Source organism: Rana temporaria, chromosome 3 (assembly GCF_905171775.1).
Source record: "Rana temporaria chromosome 3, aRanTem1.1, whole genome shotgun sequence".
NCBI lineage: Eukaryota > Metazoa > Chordata > Amphibia > Anura > Ranidae > Rana > Rana temporaria.
Window position 1 is genome coordinate 452,071,598 of NC_053491.1, and position 21,063 is coordinate 452,092,660.

At 42.3% G+C, this 21,063-nt stretch overlaps 1 protein-coding gene across 1 annotated transcript in view; it reads left to right on the forward strand.

Annotated features, from left to right (window-relative positions):
- LOC120933437 (venom factor-like) overlaps window positions 1–21,063 on the forward strand; it is a 161,180-nt gene that overhangs the window by 67,573 nt on the left and 72,544 nt on the right. Inside the window, exons 17-20 of the mRNA XM_040346654.1 lie at window positions 1,922–2,113; window positions 8,580–8,691; window positions 13,835–13,920; window positions 17,874–18,013. Coding sequence (XP_040202588.1) covers window positions 1,922–2,113; window positions 8,580–8,691; window positions 13,835–13,920; window positions 17,874–18,013 — 530 coding nt within the window. The remainder of the gene's footprint in view (window positions 1–1,921; window positions 2,114–8,579; window positions 8,692–13,834; window positions 13,921–17,873; window positions 18,014–21,063) is intronic.

Here is a 21,063-nt window from a genome sequence, read left to right on the forward strand (position 1 = left end):
CTGTCAGTCTGCAATCGTGCCTGTGAAGAGCAATCTGAAAGCGAGGCTTGAACCGCTCGTGGAAGGGACGAAATCAATGGTTGTGTGGAGGACGGTCTATGTGTACAGCTTTACCCTGGATGCCTGCATACTTAGATGTGCCTGTTTTAATCATCATCCATGTGAGTTTCTAAATGTTGTACCTTCATTAAATGTAACCATATTGCTACACTTAGAGGCGCCTCTCTTTTATTTTATACTCAGTTGTGACATTACGCTACTCTTATATCAAGACATTGCTTGTATATCAAGTCAAAATGTATTAAAAAATGTTGCTTGTCTTGCAAAATGCTCTCAAACCAAGTTACTCTCAAACCAAGGTTTTACTGTACAGTATATATATTTCAGGGGTGCATGACGCTTTTTTCCCCTAGAAATTAAACACAAATTGCCAGAAAATTTGGGTAAAATTTAAACACAAATTTGGAGCGGTATTTTTATAACAAAGTGTTTCCTTAGCCGTTCTAAAAAATAAAAACAAAGATTGAAATTGAAGCACCACATCACTACTAAGAAGTCCAGATATAACTTTATTCTGATAAAAGTAATTGTACAATCCAAAAAAGATAGTTAATGCATTTTGGATGTCGAAGACGAGCACACCTTCATCTGGGCTTAATTGACAACAATGTCCCCAACCGAAAGTGAACTGAACCTGGTATTTTTTTCCAGTGTGAATTATAAACAGACATTTCAACAGCTTGTTTGTTGTCAATCAAGCCTGATGGATGGGGCGCTCTTGGACTCCCAAAAAGTGTTACCTTTTTTTGGTTTCTACCCCTAACTTTTATCAGAATAAAATTGTATCTGAACCTCTTAGGCCGCGTACACACGGTCGGACCAAACTGATTAAAAGGGACTGAAGTTCAGTTTCATTGATGCAAACCGCCCGTGTGTACACCCCATCGGTCTGTTGTCCTTCGGTCCAAAAAAACAGAACTTGCTTTAAAATCGAACCGATGGACGGCTGACCGATAGGTCAAAACCGATGGTTAGTATGCAAAAGCATTGGTTCAAAGCCCACGCATACTCAGAATCAAGTCGACGCATGCTTGGAAGCATTGAACTTCGTTTTTGTCAGCACGTTGTGTGTTTTACATCACCGTGTTCTGACTCTCCTGTAGTCCAAGGGAGGGGGCAAGTACGACACTCCACACCAGGGAGAAAGCCTTGCATTACTGAGTGGAGTTACAGACAGAAGAACAGGAAGTGAGGATTTCTCAGAAGAAATAAGGACATTTAAAAGCAAAATGGAAGGATGAGGTAAGTGAAGGAGGACTGCACTAAGGTAAAGGAAGCTATTTAAAAAAAAAAATTGTACCTTTACAACCCCTTTAAGATAGCAATACCAGTGAGATAACCCTACAGATTCAGCAATATTTTTCCACTTTCCTCAAATATGAAAAAAAAAAAAAACGCAATACTCACCTTCAATTTGGAGCTGTCCCCCGTAGTACCGCCTCCTTGCCACAAGATTTTCTCAATTATCTGGGTTAAATGATACTTTGTGTCATTCAACCCAGGGGGTATCTTCCTAAAGTATCCTTCATTTATAGTGTATTAATGTAGAAAGCTAGCCTGCAGGTCATCATGACAGCATTGCTCTCTGCATCACCAGAGGTCCACCCAGACAACAGGCAAAGAAGTAAAAGAAAGGGTAAGTGTAAAAAAAAAAAAGAAAAGCAAAACATGCTGCTTGAGGGTCCTTCAGGAACAAGGGAGGGGGGTTGGTTGAAGACCGGAGGGGAAAGTTGAAGGTTGGGCTCTTGGAATATGTTCTTTCAGATTGTCAACACCATGAACAGAGCTCGGGTCAAGTAACACAGGAGGTGTTGACATTAAAATGTTTACTGTAACATCTTTTTCCTGTCTATTTTTGCAGCGTTGGACTATAAAGGTCTTGAGAAGACGTGCTGTGATGATGGCATGAGAACTTTACCCATGAAGATCAGCTGCGAGCGGCGTTCCAGAAACATTGTAGATGGAGAAAAGTGCATTAACGCCTTCCTGGACTGCTGCAGGCACATTGAGAAGATAAGAGAATCCGAGAACGTAAAAAACACACTTGAAAGAAGTAAGGTCACACTATACAGAAAAATAAGAACTTTGGGCCAGATCCTCAAAAGAGATACGCAGGCGGATCTGCTGTACCGCCTGCGTATCCCTGTTTCTATCTTTGGAACTGATCCACAGAATCAGTTTCCAAAAGATAGGGAGAAGATCCGACATGTGTAAGGGACTTACACTGTTGGATCTTAGGATGCAGTACCGCATCCGCCGCTGGGGGCATTTCGAGTCGAAATGCCGCTTCGCGTATGCAAATTAGCACTTACGGAGATCCACAAAGCTTTTTAGCTTCGTTTTTCTCCGTAAGTATTAGTTTGCAATCGTAAAATTAGGGTTGCTTTTACAAGGCCTAAACTGTTTAGGCCTTGTAAAAGTAGACCCTTCTATCCCGCGTCGCCGTCTTTTTTTTTTTCAAATTTTTTTTTTCCCGCCGCAACTCGTATTTTTTTTTTACGCCCGTCGCGACTCTCAAAACCCGGTGCAACGTAAAACCGCGCTAAGCACGTCGGGAAAATGACGTCGTGAGCATGCGCAGTACGGCCGGCGTGGGAGCGCGCCTAATTTAAATGAGACTCGCCCCATTTGAATAGGAACGCCTTGCGCCGGCCGGAAAATTTCTAGGTAAGTGCTTTGTGGATCGGGCGCTTAGGTAGAAATTTTCCGGCCGTGTAACTTAAATAGAAAAAGTTACGTTGCGCCAGGTTTTTGTGGATCTGGCCCTTCCTTTTATCACCATAGGATCCATTTATAAAATATTTGTTGGACGAATATCACCAGTGTTGCCAACCTACCAGAATTTATTGGCACGACACCCGAAATTTACTGGCACAGCCACGATTTTACTGGCATTTCACAAAAGTTACTAAATTACATTTTTAGGTGCAAATTTCAGTATTTAGGCTACAAACAAGTACGCCCCCTGCCTCCATCGTCCCATGCCTCCATCCCCCTCTGTGGTGCCACCAACAACCCCTGTCTACATCCCCCACCCTCTGCAGTGCCACCAGCCCCCCTCTGCAGTGCCACCAACACCCCCTGAATCCAATCACCCCCTGCCACTAACACCCCCTGCCTCCAATCTCCCCCTGCCTTCATTGTCCCCTGCCTTCATTGTCCCCTGCCTCCATCCCCCTCTGCCTCCAATCTCCATGCGCAGTTCCAAGCCGAACCGATCTCGCCTATTTTTACTGGCACATTCCCGCAACCACGGACATTTACGAACAGGGGAAAAAGGTGCACGTTTTTACGAACTGTCTGTAAAAATATGGAAGGTTGGCAACACTGAATATCACGCACATTCGTGGAGGCTGGACCAATTTTCCCCATTATTTTCTGTATTACTATAAATTAGGTCCTATGATCATTAGTTCCATCTAAAGGCCAAAATGCAGTTACATTTCTCATTGAGATATTATAGAAAACTGTATCACATTTTGGCCACTAGATGGAGCTGGTGATCATAGGAATTGAATCTATTACAAAAAAATGCGGGAAAATTCATCCAGCCTGTATGTAGTGCTGTAACCAGTAGTGCTGTATTGCTGTTATCATTTTTATCCATTTTGCCTTTTTTTTTCTTACTATAAATCAGTCTTTCTCAGCCTTCCCAACCATAGGGAACCCTTGAAATAATTTTGGGGTCTTGGTGATTCCCTGCTAAAACCAATTCATTGGGAATCAGTGGGGAAAATGCCCCTTACATTGGGGGTCAGTAGGAAGAATGCAATCCTTACAGTGGTGGTCAAAATTCCACCCTTAACTACTTCCCACCTGGCCATTGCATATATATGGCCAGGTGGGCGCTCTCTCCTTCTAAATGGACAGTCAGGAACATCCCTCAGAAGCAGCGGCGTGATCCCGATGATCACATTATGGCCATGCCCAATCACAGCCGTCATGTGATGTAAATAAAGAGCTGGTTGCTAGGCAATCAGCTCTACTCTCCTCATACAGAAGTAGTCTGTGAGGAGAGGAGAGCAGATCGCTGCAGCCGGCTGGTGATGAGTGTGTATGAGCTGTTTTTAACAGCTTTTTACACACTGATCACCAGCCAAGTGTCCCCACAAAATGTAAAACACACATGTCCCCCCACACAGTGACCCCAAACACATGTCCCCCCACACAGTGTCCCCAAAACACATGTCCCCCCACACATGTCCCCATATATAGTAAAAACACACATAGTAAAAACACCTGTCCCCCACATATGTAACAGTACAATCACATGTCCCAATGATCTGCACACAAATGTCCGTGATCACCTGCACACATCTGTACATGATCATTTGTGTACATATGTCCGTGATCACACAAACCAATTATTACACACTTAACAAGGTTTTTTTTTTTTTCCCCAAAAATATGTAGCAAGAATAAATTTTGGCTTAAATGTCTGACAAAATTCGATCTTATTGGATTTCTTTTAAAATAGAAAGAAGAAAATATATATTTTTTCCAAATTTCCGCTCTTTTTTCACTTATATCGCAAAAAATAAAAAATGTGAATCGTGAATAAATACCACCAAAAGAAAGGTCCATTTGGGCAAAGAAAATGATAAAAATGTAATTTGGGTACAGCGTAGTATGACCGCGCAATTGTCATTGAAAGTGCGATAGCGATGAAAGCTGAAAATTGGTCTGGGAAGGAAGGGGGTAAAAGTGCTCCGTATTGAGGTGGTTAAGGACAGCTAAAAAGATAATTGTGTCATGCTGTTGGTTTTGCCAAGTAGCATTGGCCTTGGAACCAGGGGTGGACTGACAACTCATGGGGCCCCCGGGCAATAGAAGATTATGGGGCTGACGGGCAATAGGAGATTGTGGGGCCCCCAGGCAATAGATTATGGGCCACACATTATATACACACACATACTGTATACATACACAGACACACAGTATACACACACTGTACTGTATACATACACACAGAATACACATACACACACTGAAATGGTACTGGAGAGGCGGGGCAGCTATAATCTTGGATTTAAAAAAAAACATACTGTCCCTGGTTTTGATGAGGCTGGTAACCCTGATGGGGCCCCCTAGTGGCATGGGGCCCTTGGGCAGTGCCTGAGTGCCCAAATGGTCAGTCCGCCCCTGCTTGGAACTATGCAGACACGATCAAATGGGAGGTCAAACAGCCACAGCTCAAAAAATCCCTATCAACATCTGGAGGAACCCTGGGAATGGCTGGTATGAATTTACTTTTTGCCCTCTTATTTTGTTGCTCTGCGCCGGAATAGCTAATAAATAGCCACACTCCTCATAACAAGCTTTATTGCAAGGGCGTGTGTGACATAGTCAAAGCGCACTGGATAGTGAGTTCACTCTCTGCTGTCTACTGGACTACATAGTCATGTTTTGACACTTTGTGCAACAGGAAAGCAGAGGGGGATCTATGAAAATACACTATCAGTACAATGTCTCTCTGATTAAATGGTTAGTATTGTGGCTTCAATTGGGCTCTAATTATAGTGAAACATATATAAAAGTTTAAAAATGTAGGAAATATACTATGGCCCGGATTCACATACATCGGCGCATATTTATGCCGCTGTAGCGTATTTCTTTTACGCTACGCCAGCGCAACGCACAGACGCAAGCACTGGATTCACAAAGCACTTGCTCCCACTCGCTCTTAAAGATACGTTGGGTTTCCTCGGCGTAAGCCAGTGTAGGTGGAAGTGGGCGTGAGCCATGGTAATGAGGCGTGACACCATGCAAATGATGGGCCAAGCGCCATAGAAGTACTTAAAATGAACGGCGCATGCGCCGTCCCGTGGCCGCATCCCAGTGCGCATGCTCAGAATCACGTCGAAACAACTGCCTAAGATACGTCGAATCACTGCCTACGACGTGAACGTAACCTACGCCTAGTCATATTCACGTACTACGTAAACGACGTAAAATACGACGGCTGTGTTCCCTGGTCCATACCTTTGCATGAGTTGCGCCTCATATATGGGGAATAACTTCACGCCGGACGTACGACTTACGCAAACCGCATATATTATGCGCGGGGCGCAACTACGTTTGTGAATCGACGTATCTCCCTCATTTGCATATGTGCATAGAAAATCTATGAGAGCGGCAAATGCGCCAGGTGTAAATAAGCGCTCACGATACGACGGCGTAGACAAGTTACGTCGGTCGGATGAAGCCTAATTTCAGGGCACGTGCACATGTGGGCACGCATTTTTACACTTACGCGGCGCATCTCTAGATACGTCGGCGTAAGTGCTTTGTGAATCCGGGCACAAAAATGAGCAAACCCCTCACATTTTTGAAAATATTTGAGACAACACTAAAGAAATGACACTTTGCTACAATGTAAAGTAGTGAGTGTATAGCTTGTATAACAGTGTAAGTTTGCTGTCCCCTCAAAATAACTCAACACACAGTCATTAATGTCTAAACCGCTGGCAACAAAAGTGAGTACACCCCTAAGTGAAAATGTTCAAATTGGACCCAAAGTGTCAATATTTTGTGTGGCCACCATTATTTTCCAGCACTGCCTTAACTCTCTTGGGCACGGAGGTAACCAGAGCTTCACAGGTTGCCACCAGAGTCCTCTTCCACTCCTCCATGACGACATCACAGAGCTGGTGGATGTTTTAGACCTTGCACTTCTCCACCTTCTGTTTGAGGATGTCCTAGAGATGCTAAATAGGGTTTAGGTCTGGAGACATGCTTGGCCAGTACATCACCTTTACCCTCAGCTTCTTTAGCAAGGTATTAGTCATCTTGGAGGTGTGTTTGGGGTCGTTATCATGTTGGAATACTGCCCTATGGCCCAGTATCTGAAGGGAAGGGACCATGCTCTGCTTCAGTATGTCACAGTACATGTTGGCATTCATGATTCCCTCAAAAAAAACTGTAACTCCCCAGTGCCGGCAGCACTCATGCAGCCCCAGACCATGACACTCCAACACACCTGTCTTAGTACTCCTCACCTGGTTGCCACCACACACGCTTGACACCATCTGAACCCAATAAGTTTATCTTGGTCTCATCAGACCACAGGACATGGTTCCAGTAATCCGTGCCCTTAGTCTGTCTTCAGCAAACTGTTTGCAGGCTTTCTTATGCATCATCTTTAGAAGATGCTTCCTTCTGGGACGACATTAATGCAGACCAATTTGATGCAGTGTGCGGCATATAGTCTGAGCACTGACAGGCTGACCCCCCACCCCTTCAACCTCTGCAGCGATGCCGGCAGCACTCATACGTCTATTTCCCAAAAACAACCTCTGGACATGATGCTGAGCACATGCACTCAACTTATTTGGTTGACCATGGTGAGGCCTGTTCTTAGTGGAACCTGTCCTGTTAAACTGCTGTATGGTCTTGGACACTGTGCTGCAGCTCAGTTTCAGGGTCTTGGCAATCTCCTTATAGCCTAGGCCATCTTTATGTAGAACACCAATTCTTTTTTTTTCAGATCCTCAGAGATTTCTTTGCCATGAGGTGCCATGTTGAACTTCCAGTGACCAGTATGAGAGAGTGAGAGCGATAACACCAAATTTAACACACCTGCTCCCCATTCACACCTGAGACCTTGTAACACAAAAGAGTCACATGACACTGGGGAGGGAAATCGGCTAATTGGGCCCAATTTGGACATTTTCACTTAGGGGTGTACTCACTTTTGTTGCCAGCGGTTTAGACATTAATGGCTGGGTGTTGAGTTATTTTAAGGGGGCAGAAAATGTACACTATTATACAAGCTGTACACTCACTAGTTTACATTGTAGAAAAGTGCAATTTCTTCAGTGTTGTCACATGAAAAGTTATAATAAAATATTTACAAAAATGTGAGGGGTGTACTCACTTTTGTAAGATACGGTATATATTTTTTCCTATATTTTGGATGAAGTGAGGCAGTATCTAATCCTTCACTAAATCTACATCACTGTCTGTAACCTTAAAAAGCAGCTATCTTTGGTCATGTTTGTAACAGCCAAGGCCTGGACCTCCTGGCCTTTCTTCATTGAAGGCTGGATTTACTACTAGGCGCTTTAGGCCTGTGCATATAGGCAACAGAGGGGAAGAGGTGGCTTTTCTGGGTACACATAATATCAGCACTGTTATGATCAGTGAAAATACAATCAGCTGATATACAATATGTGAGTCTTTCTCAACTAGGGTTCCTTCAGGGGTTGCTAGGGGTTTCTTGAGCAATATCTGCCTCTCAGATAAGTAAGGAATCATTTAGGAATGGGGTTGGGGAGGCAGTAAAAATGCACGTTCCTCAGCCACCCCCTCCTTATGCTGCAATAGGCAGTGGATGGAGATGCTTGTATTCTGCAGTTGTGATGCTTTGTGCCAGGGGTAGTGACACCTGTATGTTGGTGATGCTGGTCCTAGTAGACTCACCTTTGATATTTCTAAGGCTTGCACCAGACAGTAGCGACATTCATATCTTTAATAAATAACTAATAATAATAGTTGCAACATCTGTTTGTTATTTTTAGGTGATGCGGACCTTGATTACATTGATGATTCTGACATAATCTCCAGGTCGGAATTTGATGAAAGCTTTTTCTGGAAGATAGAGACAATGAATGAAGCACCAGATGCTAATGGGTGAGTGAAAGTCCTTGGGATATATTCATAAAGCTGTTATATAAAATGGTTGTATGTACTTAGGAAAGCCTTGACTTGTTTTTGCATTTAATATGTTAGCAAGAAAAGGTTAAAATAAACCCTAATGCCGCGTACACACGGTCGTTTTTCGGCATGAAAAAAAAAGAAGTTTTTCCAACTTCATCATTAAAAACAACGTTGCCCACACACCATCGTTTTGGAAAAATGATGAACAAAGCGCGGTGACGTACAACACGTACGACGGAACTCTAAAGGGGAAGTTCTATTCGCCTTTGGGCTGCTTTTAGCTGATTTCTTGTTAGCAAAAGACGATTCGCGCTTTTTTGTCTGTTACAGCGTGATGGATGTGCTTACTCCATTATAAATGGTAGTTTTACCTGAACGAGTGCTCCCGTCTCATAACTTGCTTCTGGGCATGCGCGGGTTTAAAACGTCATTTTTGCCCACACACGATCATTTTTTACATCACGAAAAACGACATTTTCAGAAGCCGAAAAACGATGTGAAGCCCACACACAATCATTTTAAATTTTTTTTTAAAAAAAAACAATCATGCCGAAAAACGACCGTGTGTACGCGGCATCAGGATGGTGCTATCTGTGGAGTAACTAAGGGCACTTTCACACTGGGGTAGGGGGGCGTTGGCGGTAAAGCGCCGCTATTCTTAGAAGAGCTGTACCGTCGTTTTAGCAGTGCTTTTCAGCTGCTAGCGGGGCACTTTTAACTCCCGCTGGTAGCCGATGAAGGGGTTAATAGCTCCCGCAAAGCGCCGCTGCCAAAGCACTTTGCAGGCGCTTTGGCGGCGCTGCCCATTGATTTCAATTGGCAGGGGCGCTTTAGGAGCGGTGTATTCACCACTCCTAAAGCGCCCCAAAGATGCTTTTTTTTTAACGTCCTGCAAGCACACCGCTCCAGTGTAAAAGCACTCAGGATTTTTTTTGCGCGTTTTTACTGTGATTTTACTGAGATTTGTCAGGTGACAATCGTATCAAAATCACTCCACGATTTGGTGCCATTCAAAATAGCGGGGATCACAAGGGCTCCCCGCGATTAACAGTGTTTCTGAATTGCGGGCTGAATCGTGGCAATTGCATCCAGAACGCCAAGGTGTGAATGGAACCTAAGACTTCATGTACACTGCTGCGGGTAAATGGACGTTTAGGAGCAATTGGGCATTTTTTCAGCTGCCCCTGAACTCTCCTCTATGTTATCCTATCAGTACATGTACACAGGGGTCCTATATAGTAATTTCTAGGCAGTTGAATTTAGAAGCATTCTTTGAAAAGCAAAAAAAATGCATTCAGGAGGGTTGAAACGCCAAACGCCTATAACAGCTTGTAAGCGCTTGTAAACGCAGTAACTCAAGTTTAGCCACCTTTCATTTACAGGCGTTTTACATTTTTGACTGAAAAAAACACTTTTAAACGCGGCTAAGCACTTCATGTAAACACATCAAAGTAGATGTTTTTAATTGTCGGTTACTATCTGTTAGGTTAAATCGTTCAGGAGAGGTTGTAAAATGTCCCGTGTACATTAAGCTTAAGGATGAACTTTTCTTATTTTCTTAAAAGCTTTTTGCTATACAGTATCTATTTGAGAACATGTCCTTAATAGGGCCACCCAATGTTGTGTACAGGATGCTATTGGTTTGTGGTCCTCAGGGTGTCAGGGCCTGGATCACCTGCTGGTGGCACTGTGGTTTCTGGGTGGAAGGTTGTAATTCCAGTGTGCACCAGAGGATGTCTCCCATCAGCCAGTAGACCCCAATAATCAGTTTCCACCTGATGCTGGCTGCTCGGAGGGTACTTAGATCCTCCTTTTTTGTGTCTTTTTGCTGCAGTGTTATGTCAGGAATCGGCATCAGAGATGACCAGATCTGCGTGGCTATACTCAGGAAACTGGGACCAGACTGTAAATTCTTAAAGGGAGATTTATTCACATTGAAACAGAAACCATCTAAACACACAGCAAACATAAAAATAACATGCACTAAAACCCAATGACAGAATACCTCACTAATAACAAACAGAAAGCATAACTAACAACTAACTATATACAATATAACAAAATGAGGAACACATAAACACAAATAAAACTGGATATGCAGGAAGCAGATGGAAATGGGGAAAATCAAAACTGGGATCAGAAACAAGAGAGAGCAGGTACAAGGCAGCATGATACAAGGGCAGGAGCAAGAGCAGGATCTAAAGCAAACAACATTTGGCAGAAAGCAAAACAAAACACTGTAGCAAAAAGAGCACTAAAATGGGAGGATCTAAATACCTTCTCAGCAGCCAGCATCAGGTGGAAACTGGTTACTGGGGTCTGCTGGCTTCTGGGAGACACCTACTGCTGGACATTGGGTTTACAACCCTCCATCCAGAGTGCCACCAGCAGGTTATCCAGGTCCTAACACAGGGGTTATCACCCATGCAAGATGAGGGGTTCTGGAATAGTCTGGTTGAAGTGATTTTCAGTACTCTCTGGATTGGTAAGTCCTTATTAGAAATCCATAACCCGGAAGTTCAGAGAGATCTCTGGGGTAGAAAAGAAGCTCCAAACCCTGATTACAGGGACTTTGGTCCTGAAGGGGGTTAACCCATCTGCCTACGAGTCCAGAAAAGGAACAAGAAACAGCCATTACCAATCTGCTATTTGAGTGTGAAGGAGCAAGAGTGGTCCACTGCCCGTGACTGAAATGGCTAAGTTGCTGGTGACATGGCCTTTGGAAGCTCTGGAGCAGTTGGGGACTTTAACCTAGTATGAGACTGGATTTATGTGGCGCTGAGCAATATCTTTATTTTGTAGACTATTTTTTGTTTGCTGAAGATTTTGAAAATAAAAATAACTGCTTGCTTTTACCAGTGTTGCGTAACGGTTTTCAGCCAAATGACCAGACCACTGGTGATATGCAATTTCTACTTTACCTTACAATGAAATTCAACACAAATTGTGCAGGAGATCATGTGAACACGGGTATGCAGTACAAGACATTAATATGAACCGTAAAGGGAAAGGAAATAATAACTATATTGCAGTTCTACTAATGTCCAACAGGTGGCAGTAGCATGTTCTGAGTTCAATCTACAGATAGAATAGAGGGCTAAAGAATCTCACATGTCCAAGATAGTAATCGTTAATTCAGCGGATTGTGAGCTGAGTGGACCTTCTGCTGGCACAGACTTCCCACTGGCACTGCTTGCTACTTGCTTCGGTCAGGAGGTTCTGGTGGCTGCAGATAGGGCCAACCCACTTTCTGGACAGATTCCCCAAATGGACTGTAACAGAGTCCTCTCCAGTGACTGGGGCTTGGAAAGATGCTGCTTGCTCTTGTGTTCATTGCTGGTGGCCCGTACACAAGGCTTAAAAGGGAGGACCCAGCACCCGGGAACAGCTCACTTGCCCAGTCACTGCTGTCCCACCAGGCCGGATCTCTCTGAGCCCCGGAAGCTGGGTGGAGCTGACATTTATATCCCCTGGGCGTGTCCATCGGTCCAAACCGATCGTGTGTGGGCGCCATCGGTTATTTAGCCATTGGTTAAAAAAAAGCCAACTTGTTTTAAATTTAACCGATGGATTCCTAACCGATGGGAAAAAAACGATCGTTAGTAGGCACAACCATCGGTTAAAAATCCACACATGCTCAGAATCAAGTCGACGCATGCTTGGAAGCATTGAACCTAATTTTTTTCAGCACGTCGTTGTGTTTTACGTCACTGCGTTCTGACACGATGATGTTTAACCGATGGTGTGTAGGCATGACGGACCATCATTTAGCTTCATCGGTTAACCGATGAAAACGGTCCATCGGTCCGTTCTCATTGGATGGACCGATTGTGTGTACGCGGCATAAGTGTAGCAATAAGTTGCTAAATGTTTTAACCTTCTTTAAATGTAATCATATTGCTACACTTAGGCTCCTCTCTTCTTTTTTATACTCAATTGTGAAATGACACTACTCTTATAACTAGACATTGCTTGTATATCAAGGCAAAATGTATTAAAACATTTTGCTTGTCTTGCAAAATGCTCTTAACCTCCCTGGCGGTAATCCTGAGTCTGGCTCGGGGTGGAATTGCAGTACCATTAGCGGGTTCCCCGAGCCAGACTCGGGATCGAATCGCAGTATCCAGGCAGCGAGTTATTTACCTTGTCCCCTGGATCCTGCGATGTCTCCCCGCTGTGTGAGCGAGCTGTGTGCTCCTCCACTTGATTCACAGTGCCCGAGTGCCGCCGAGCTCCGTTCCCTGCGACGTTACGACGCACGGGACCCGGGATTGGCACCAAATTCAAAAAAGTAAAAACACAATACACATATAGTATACTGTAATCTTACAGATTACAGTACTGTATAAAATAATTACACACCCCATTTGTCCCTAGTGGTCAGTCCAGTGTCCTGTATGCACTTTTATATTATAAATACCTTTTTTTCTGCCTGGAAACTGGGGATTGTCCATAATAACCAAAAAGTGTCCCTTTATGTCAAAAGTGGTTTTAGACTAGAAAACCAGTGATAATAAATTAAAATCACTTGCAGAATTGAGCGATAGTGATTTGTGGGGAAATTCATCATCAAACACTAAAAGTAATGACAGCGACAATTCTGCAACTGAGCAAATTTCAGTGTATTTGATTACATTATTGAATATTTTTTATTATAATTATATTATTATTTGTTATAATTATTTATAGTTATTTATTATATTATAATTAATGATTTTGTGTTTAAAACTTTATCATACCCTGGATGTCTACTAGACTCTTGTTTGGTCAGATTTAAGTGAGTTATTCCTAAAAATTACAGGCCTACAATATAAAATGCCAAATTTCCATGCAAAATAATTGTACTGCTTTCAGAACCTAAAATCTGAAATAATCATACCGCCAGGGAGGTTAAACCGAGTTACTCTCAAACCAAGGTTTTACTGTACCTCATTTCCATATCTTGATGGGGTGGGAGCGTGTGTGTTCTGTAGTTCACAAAGCTGATAACATTACCAATATGAAAATTTCATTGATGTTATTGTTGGGTTTCTCCACTTTTTAAGCTGTGTTCTTTTATATTTTCTCATTGTAAGGGGAGGAGAATTTTTCTAAACAAATATATCTTCTAAAACAGGATTTCAACCAAGAGTCTCAGCCTCTTCTTAAAAGATTCAATCACTACATGGGAAGTTTTGGCTGTGAGTTTGTCTGAAAACAAAGGTAAGCTTTTATAGAAGATGTTTTAGCGTTATCACAATTTTTGAAAGTAATATAAAAGATGTAAAACAAGAAAATGCTTTCCTCAATAATTTAGGAAACACTTAAAATAAATCCAAAATTGTAAACTTTGTGGGACACACTTCAATATTATATACTGTAAATCTACTTATGATTCAGAATTGTGACCTTCAACAGAGCCTGTTGACTCTGGATCTAACACGAGTTTGTGGACTAAATTCATGTATAGCAAACATTTCAGATGCAAAATAGATATTATTCTCAAAAGAGAGGAACTGAAAAGATTAAAGACCCAACCTTATTTCCTTGTAAAGAGGAAGTAATCCCCTGTGTACTGGGTGTTGTCATAATGTGCAAGTCCGCATAGGATATTTGCACAATATGGCACTCTTCCCCTATACGTGTGCCCTACCCTACCCTGGCAGCCACCATCTTTTCTTCTGCTTCTTTTGGGTCTGCCACTGTCCCATTTATCTATTGGGTAACCACTGATGATGTAACTTCTGCACATTTGCACATAAGTTACATCATTCCTATCACATGGCTCTGTTCTTGGCATCTAGCAACAGTTTTCACTGAGTATGCTGAAAATAAAAAAAATGCTAGGGGAAAGAGGAGGAATAAATTGGTAAGGGGTCAAAACAACCCATGTATCAACACACTATGGGGATGGTGTTTCTTCATGTAGGATGTGTGTGAATTAGGATGGAGACGATGTTTCCTTATGAAGGATGGATGTGATATAGAATGTTGTTTCTCTTTATGTAGTATGGGTGTGATTTAGGATGAGATGCCATTTCTTCATAAAGCAGTGGTTCTCAACCTTGCTAGTGCCGTCACCCCTTGGTAAAATTTCCCAAGTTGTGGGGACCCCTAACAGTAAAAAAAAATTTGTAGCGTGGGTTGTCAGCACCCAAGGCAAGACAAGTAATTTGCGCTCCTAATGGACATTTAGTGCTCCCTGAGTCCCTTGCACTCGTACAGTATTGAAATCCCTTATGGTACATTTTAGGATGTACCACTCTTTCTATTTGTTCTCCTTTTTTCCTCTATCCTAATTTCTTGTTTTTTCCCCCCAATCCCTCTCTCTAGCCATCTTTCTTGTTCTTTCTCTTATTCTTTCTCTCCATTTTTCTTTGTTCCTCCCCCTATTTTCCTCTCCCTTCCACGTATTCTCTATTTTATTTCTTCTCTTACTCCTTGGTGGAGTGGTGGTGGGAAATGGGATGAGTGGCAGTGCTGGCGGGTAGTTGGGATTTTTGGCAATGCTGGGGGGAGTTCTGATCAGCCAACTTAGGTGCTCTTGATCAAGGTCAACTGCTGATCTGTAGCAGGGACTTTTAATGGCAACTATAATCACAGGTAGTGTTACTCACTGCGTCTCCGACTTTGTGGTGTCTCATAACAGTGACACCTATGCCAAAATCAGGAGATAGGGTCTCCTCCAGCCCCTCCCACTTCACATTTCTCACCGGTCAACTGACCGCTATTGTCTGTCCCCCAGTCATGTCGTAAACTGTATGAGTGGCTGCAAAGAGACTGAGTGGGCGGCCACCGGCTCCAGGGACAGCCTTGCTGGGCGGCCGCAAAAAAGGCTGGGAGAGCGGTGCGGGCTTCAGGAACAGCCCAGGATTCATTAACCCTAGCAAATCATCATTCGACCCCCAGGTTGAGAACCACTGTCATAAAGGATGGGTATGATTTAGAATGATATGGTGATTTCTTATGAAGGATGGGTGTGATTTAGGATTGGAATATAGTTTCTTCATGTAGGATGGGTGTAATTTTGGATACGATGGTGTTTTCTCATGTAGGATGGGTTTCACCACGTTGGATGGATGTGATTTAGAATAGGATGGTGTCTACTAATGTAGGATTAGTGCAATTTAGGATGTGGATGGTATTTACTTATGTAGAATATGTGTGATTTTTGGATTAGATGGTGTTTCTTTATGTAGGATGCTGTGATTTAGGATAGATGGTGTTTTTTCATGTGGAATGGGTGTCATTTGGGATGGGGATGATGTTTCCTCATGTAGGATGGGTGTGATTTAGAATGGATTGTGTTTCCTTATGTAGGATCAGTGAAATTATGGGATGGTGTTTCCTCATAAGGGATGGGTGCTAATGTACGTATCGTTCCGTAGGTTCGTTTCCGTTCGTTTTTGGTAAGATGCCCGTTTTCCTGTTCGTTCCCGTTCGTTTTTCGTACGACGAGATTTTTTCGTATTCCGATCGTTTCGTATTTTCGTTACCGTTTTATTTTCGTACATGCTGGATGGTTCGTTATTCTGTTTAATTCATGTTCGTTACTTGTTAGACAATAATTTTCATGAATTTTCGTCAATGATTTGCATTCTGTGTTTTGGATTCCTTTTTCTGTTCGTGTTTTCGGTCGTGTGTTCGTGTGACATCTATGACAATTTGTTGTGGATGTCATGTGGCCATGCGACTGAAGATACGAACAGAAAAAGGATTTTCGTCATTTTGTACTTTCGTAAATATATCGCGGGATTCGCGGCACTTTCAACACGCGGCTCATCCATATTAATGATTGTTAAGCCCCATACACTTGGTCAGACTTTTTTAACAACAAACATAAAAACGATCGTTTTCCGTTTGTTCTCAGAAAATTTGTTCGTTTTTAAACTCCATCAAAAAAACATTTTTGGGTTTAAAAGTTTGGCCAACTGATCTCCCTTCAGATGAAAATCCACAGAAAAGTTTATTTGGCTTTACTGTACTACTCAGCACAAAAGAGAAGCTGCTTTACTAACTACACTCACTGCCCATTCAAAAAAACGAAAATTACATCTGTGGCAAGGGATTTGCATTCTGTGTTTTGGGTCCTTTTTCTTTTGGTGTTTTCGGTCGTGTGTTCGTGTGACATCTGTGGCAAAAGATTTGCATTCTGTTGAATCCAAAATACGAACAGAAAAAAGGAATTCAAAATACAGGGTGCGGGTCTTTTGTTGTGGATGTCGTATGAGCATGCGACTGGGGATGCGGACAGGGAAAGGATTCAAACAAAATGCAGAGTGCGGGTCTTTTGTTGTGGATGTCATATGAGCATAGGACTGAGGGTGCGAACAGAGAAGGGATTCAAACAAGATACAGAGTGCAAATCTTTTGTTGTGGATGTCGTGTGAACATACGGCTGAGGATACGAGCAGAGAGGGGATTCAAACAGGATACAGAATGCAAATCTTTTGTTGTGGATGTCGTGTGAACATACGGCTGAGGATACGAACAGAGAAGGGATTCAAACAAAATACAGAATGCAAATCTTTTGTTGTAGGTGTCATGTGGACATGCGGCTGAGGATACGAGCAGAGAGGGGATTCAAACAGGATACAGAATGCAAATCTTTTGTTATAGATGTCATTTTCGTTCTTTTGCCGTTTTCATTTTGTCGTATTTTCGTCAGATCGTTCGTTCGTATTTGCGGTTGTTCGTTATGCGGCTCATTCGTAATCCCGTCGTTTTCGTATTTTGGTGCTTTAATTTTTTCGTATGTACACACTATTCTGCGGGTACGAAAATTAACATTTTCATACGAAAATAACATTCGTATGAACGGGAATGCACATATCTATGAATTAGGATGGAATGGTGTTTCCTCATGTAGGATGGGTGTGATTTAGGATAGGGTGGTGTCTACTAATGTAGAATGGGTATGATTTAAGATGGGATGGTGTTTCCTTATGTAGGATGGTGTGAATTAGGATGGATGGTGTTTTTTACGTGGAATAGGTGGGATTTCAGATGTGGATGGTGTTTCCTCATGTAGGATGGGTGTAATTTAGGATGGGATGGTGCTTTTATATGTAGGATGGGTGTGATTGAGAATGGAGATGTTTTTGTGTTTTGTGTAGGAGGTTTACGATTTAGAATGACAAATTTTCATGTTTACTTTTCTGTGTTTTCATTGGCAGGAATCTGTATATCTAAGCCACATGATATCACGGTCCAGCTGTCCTTCTTCATTGATCTCCGACTTCCATATGCTGTGGTCAGGAATGAACAAGTTGAGATAAGAGCTATTCTCTACAACTATGGCAACAGTGATGTCAAAGTGAGTGAATCAGTTTAATACATTTTTCTTGCAAGCTAAGCCCAAGTGATATCATGAAATAATTAATTGGTAACTAGTAAACTATATAGTATAACATAATATTATTATTTACGTATATGATTTTATTATTACAATTTTAAAGATAGGTTGACCATGCACTATATAATCTTTTTGTTCCAAATCAAATCCACCATGAATTGTGTAGTGCAAGGGTCTGCCTGATTCGATACTAACTGAGTTGGTTAGTTTTTGTATCATAGCTTTGATTACATTAAAGAAGATTGTACAATCAGATCATAAACAGCAGACATTTTCATTTAGGGTTCCTCAAGAGTTTGCTAGGGGTTCATTGATCTATGATTAGAAGATCTCCCATCCATTGGTGCCTACATAGGGCCTGATCCTGTTACGCCGTCGTATCCCTGTTTCTAACTATGGAACTGATCCACAGAATCAGTTTCCCATAGTTAGGCAGAAGATCCGACAAGTGTAAGGGACTTACACTGCCGGATCTTAGGATGCAGTACCGCATCCACCGCTGGGGGCATTTCGTGTCGAAATGCCGCCTCGGGTATGCAAATTAGCACTTACGGAGATCCACAAAGCTTTTACGCTTCGTTTTTTCTCCGTAAGTTTTAGTTTGCAAACGCAAAATTAGGGCTGCTTTTACAAAGTGTAAACTGTTTACACCTTGTAAAAACAGACCCTTCTGTCCAGCGACGCGATTTTTTTTTTGTTTTGAATTTTTATTTTTTCGCCGTATCTTTTTTTTTTTTCAACGCAACTTTATTGACCCGACGCGATCCACAAAGCTCGGCGTAATGTAATTTCGCGCTATGCACGTCGGGAAAATGATGTCACGAGTAGTGTTGAGCAGAATACGCCATATTCGATTTCGCGATATATCACGAATATATAGCCGAATATTCGAGAAATATTCGCTAAATTCGAATATTCGTGATATTTTATCGAAATGAAATGTTTGCGAAATTTCGCTATTGCGAAAATAATTGCGAAATTTCGACAACTGCGGTAGGAGCACTCTGATTGGCTCAGAATATTCGTGATATTTTATCGAAATTTCGCAAAATGCGAATGCGATATTTATTGCGGAATTTCGACAACTGCGGTAGGAGCCCTCTGATTGGCTCAGAATATTCGTGATATTTTATCGAAATTTCGCAAAATGCGAATGCGATATTTATTGCGGAATTTCGAAAACTGTGGTAGGAGCCCTCTGATTGGCTCAGAATATTCGTGATATTTTATCGAAATTTCGCAAAATGCGAATGCGAAATTGATTGCGGAATTTCGACAACTGCGGTAGGAGCCCTCTGATTGGCTCAGAATATTCGTGATATTTTATCGAAATTTCGCAAAATGCGAATGCGAAATTGATTGCGGAATTTCGACAACTGCGGTAGGAGCACTCTGATTGGCTCTGATGCAAAAGAAGGGCGGAGAAAATAATCGCGCGATATTCCGATTGCCGAATAATCGCATTGCGATTTTTCGGCAAGATAAAATGATCGCTTCAGCTACTCGGCCCAAGGTCTCTAATCATACCAGCAATGCTTTTAGACGTCGATGGAGATCTCTAGGATGTGATCTGTTCTAAAAATAAAATTGAAAAAATTCGAATATTCGGAATAGCGAATATTCACCGCGAAATTCGAAATATATCGCGAATACTCGAATATGCCATATTCGAGCCGAATATTCGCAATACGAATATTCGTGAGCAACACTAGTCACGAGCATGCGCAGTACGGCCGGCGCGGGAGCGTGCCTAATTTAAATGGGAATCGCCCCCATTTGAAGAGGAACGCCTTGCGCCGGCGGAATTTAAGTTACACAGCCGAAAATTTCTAGGTAAGTGCTTTGTGGATCGGGCACTTAGGTAGAAATTTTAAGGCAGTGTAACTTAAATGGAAAAATTTACGTTACGCCGGCTCTTTGTGGATTTGGCCCATAGTTCCTGGGCTATTACCACTTGACAAAGCCAGCAGCATGAAACCAATGTATCTTTTTAGCTGTCTGTAATGGTGGAATTCTGACCACCACTGTAAGGTTGGCATTCTTCCTACTGACCACCAATATATGAGGCATATTTTCCATAAACCCCCAATGAATTGGCTTTGGTATGGGTTTCCTCAATTTCTACAATTTATTTTAGGGGTTCCTCTGGGGTTAAAAGGTTGAGAAAGGCTGGTATAGAGTCAGCTGTGATCGCTAACAAATAATATACTTTATACTTGAATATTATTATTATACAGGATTTATATAGGGCCAACAGTTTGTGCAGCCCTTTACAACATAGGGAGACACTACACCAACAGTACAATTCAAAAATAGGGGGTTAAAGGAGCCCTGCTTCTGTAAGCTTACAGTCTAAGAGGGAGGGGCTGGTGGAACAAAAGGTAGGGACTGTGAGTAGAAATTTGGTTGTTAGCTGGAGGCAGCATAGGCCTCCCTGAAGAGATGAGTTTTCCGGGATCGCCTAAAAGTGGACAGAGTAGGAGAAAGCTAGACAGAATTGGGTTGCAAGTTCCAGAGGATGGGGGAGGCTCTGGAGAAATCCTGGAGACAAGCATGGAAGGAGGAGACAAGGGAGCTAAAGAGCAGAAGGTCTTGGGAGGAACGGAGAGGACAGTTTGGGTGATTCTTGGAGATAAGATTGGTCATGTAGCTCGGGCAGAATTGTGAATAGCTTTGTATGTTTTGTATGTTATTGTTAGTGTTTTGAATTTTATTCATTGGGCAATGGGAAGCCAGTGGAGGGATTGGCAGAGATGAGTGGTGGACACTGAATACATTTTTTTGTTTTTAAACCAGAGTTTACTGTCAGTTTAAATATGTTCCTCAGAAGCCACAAAGGATATAAGCCCTGGTTAACATTGGTGTGATTTCTGATGCATTCCAGAACACATGGAATAACACAACAAGTGAAAAACATGAGTTTCTGAGGAGCCCATTTGCGTATATGCAGTGCAGCTGAAATGCAATTTTAAAAAGGCACCTCATATAAGTAGATTAAACTTCAGCTTTAA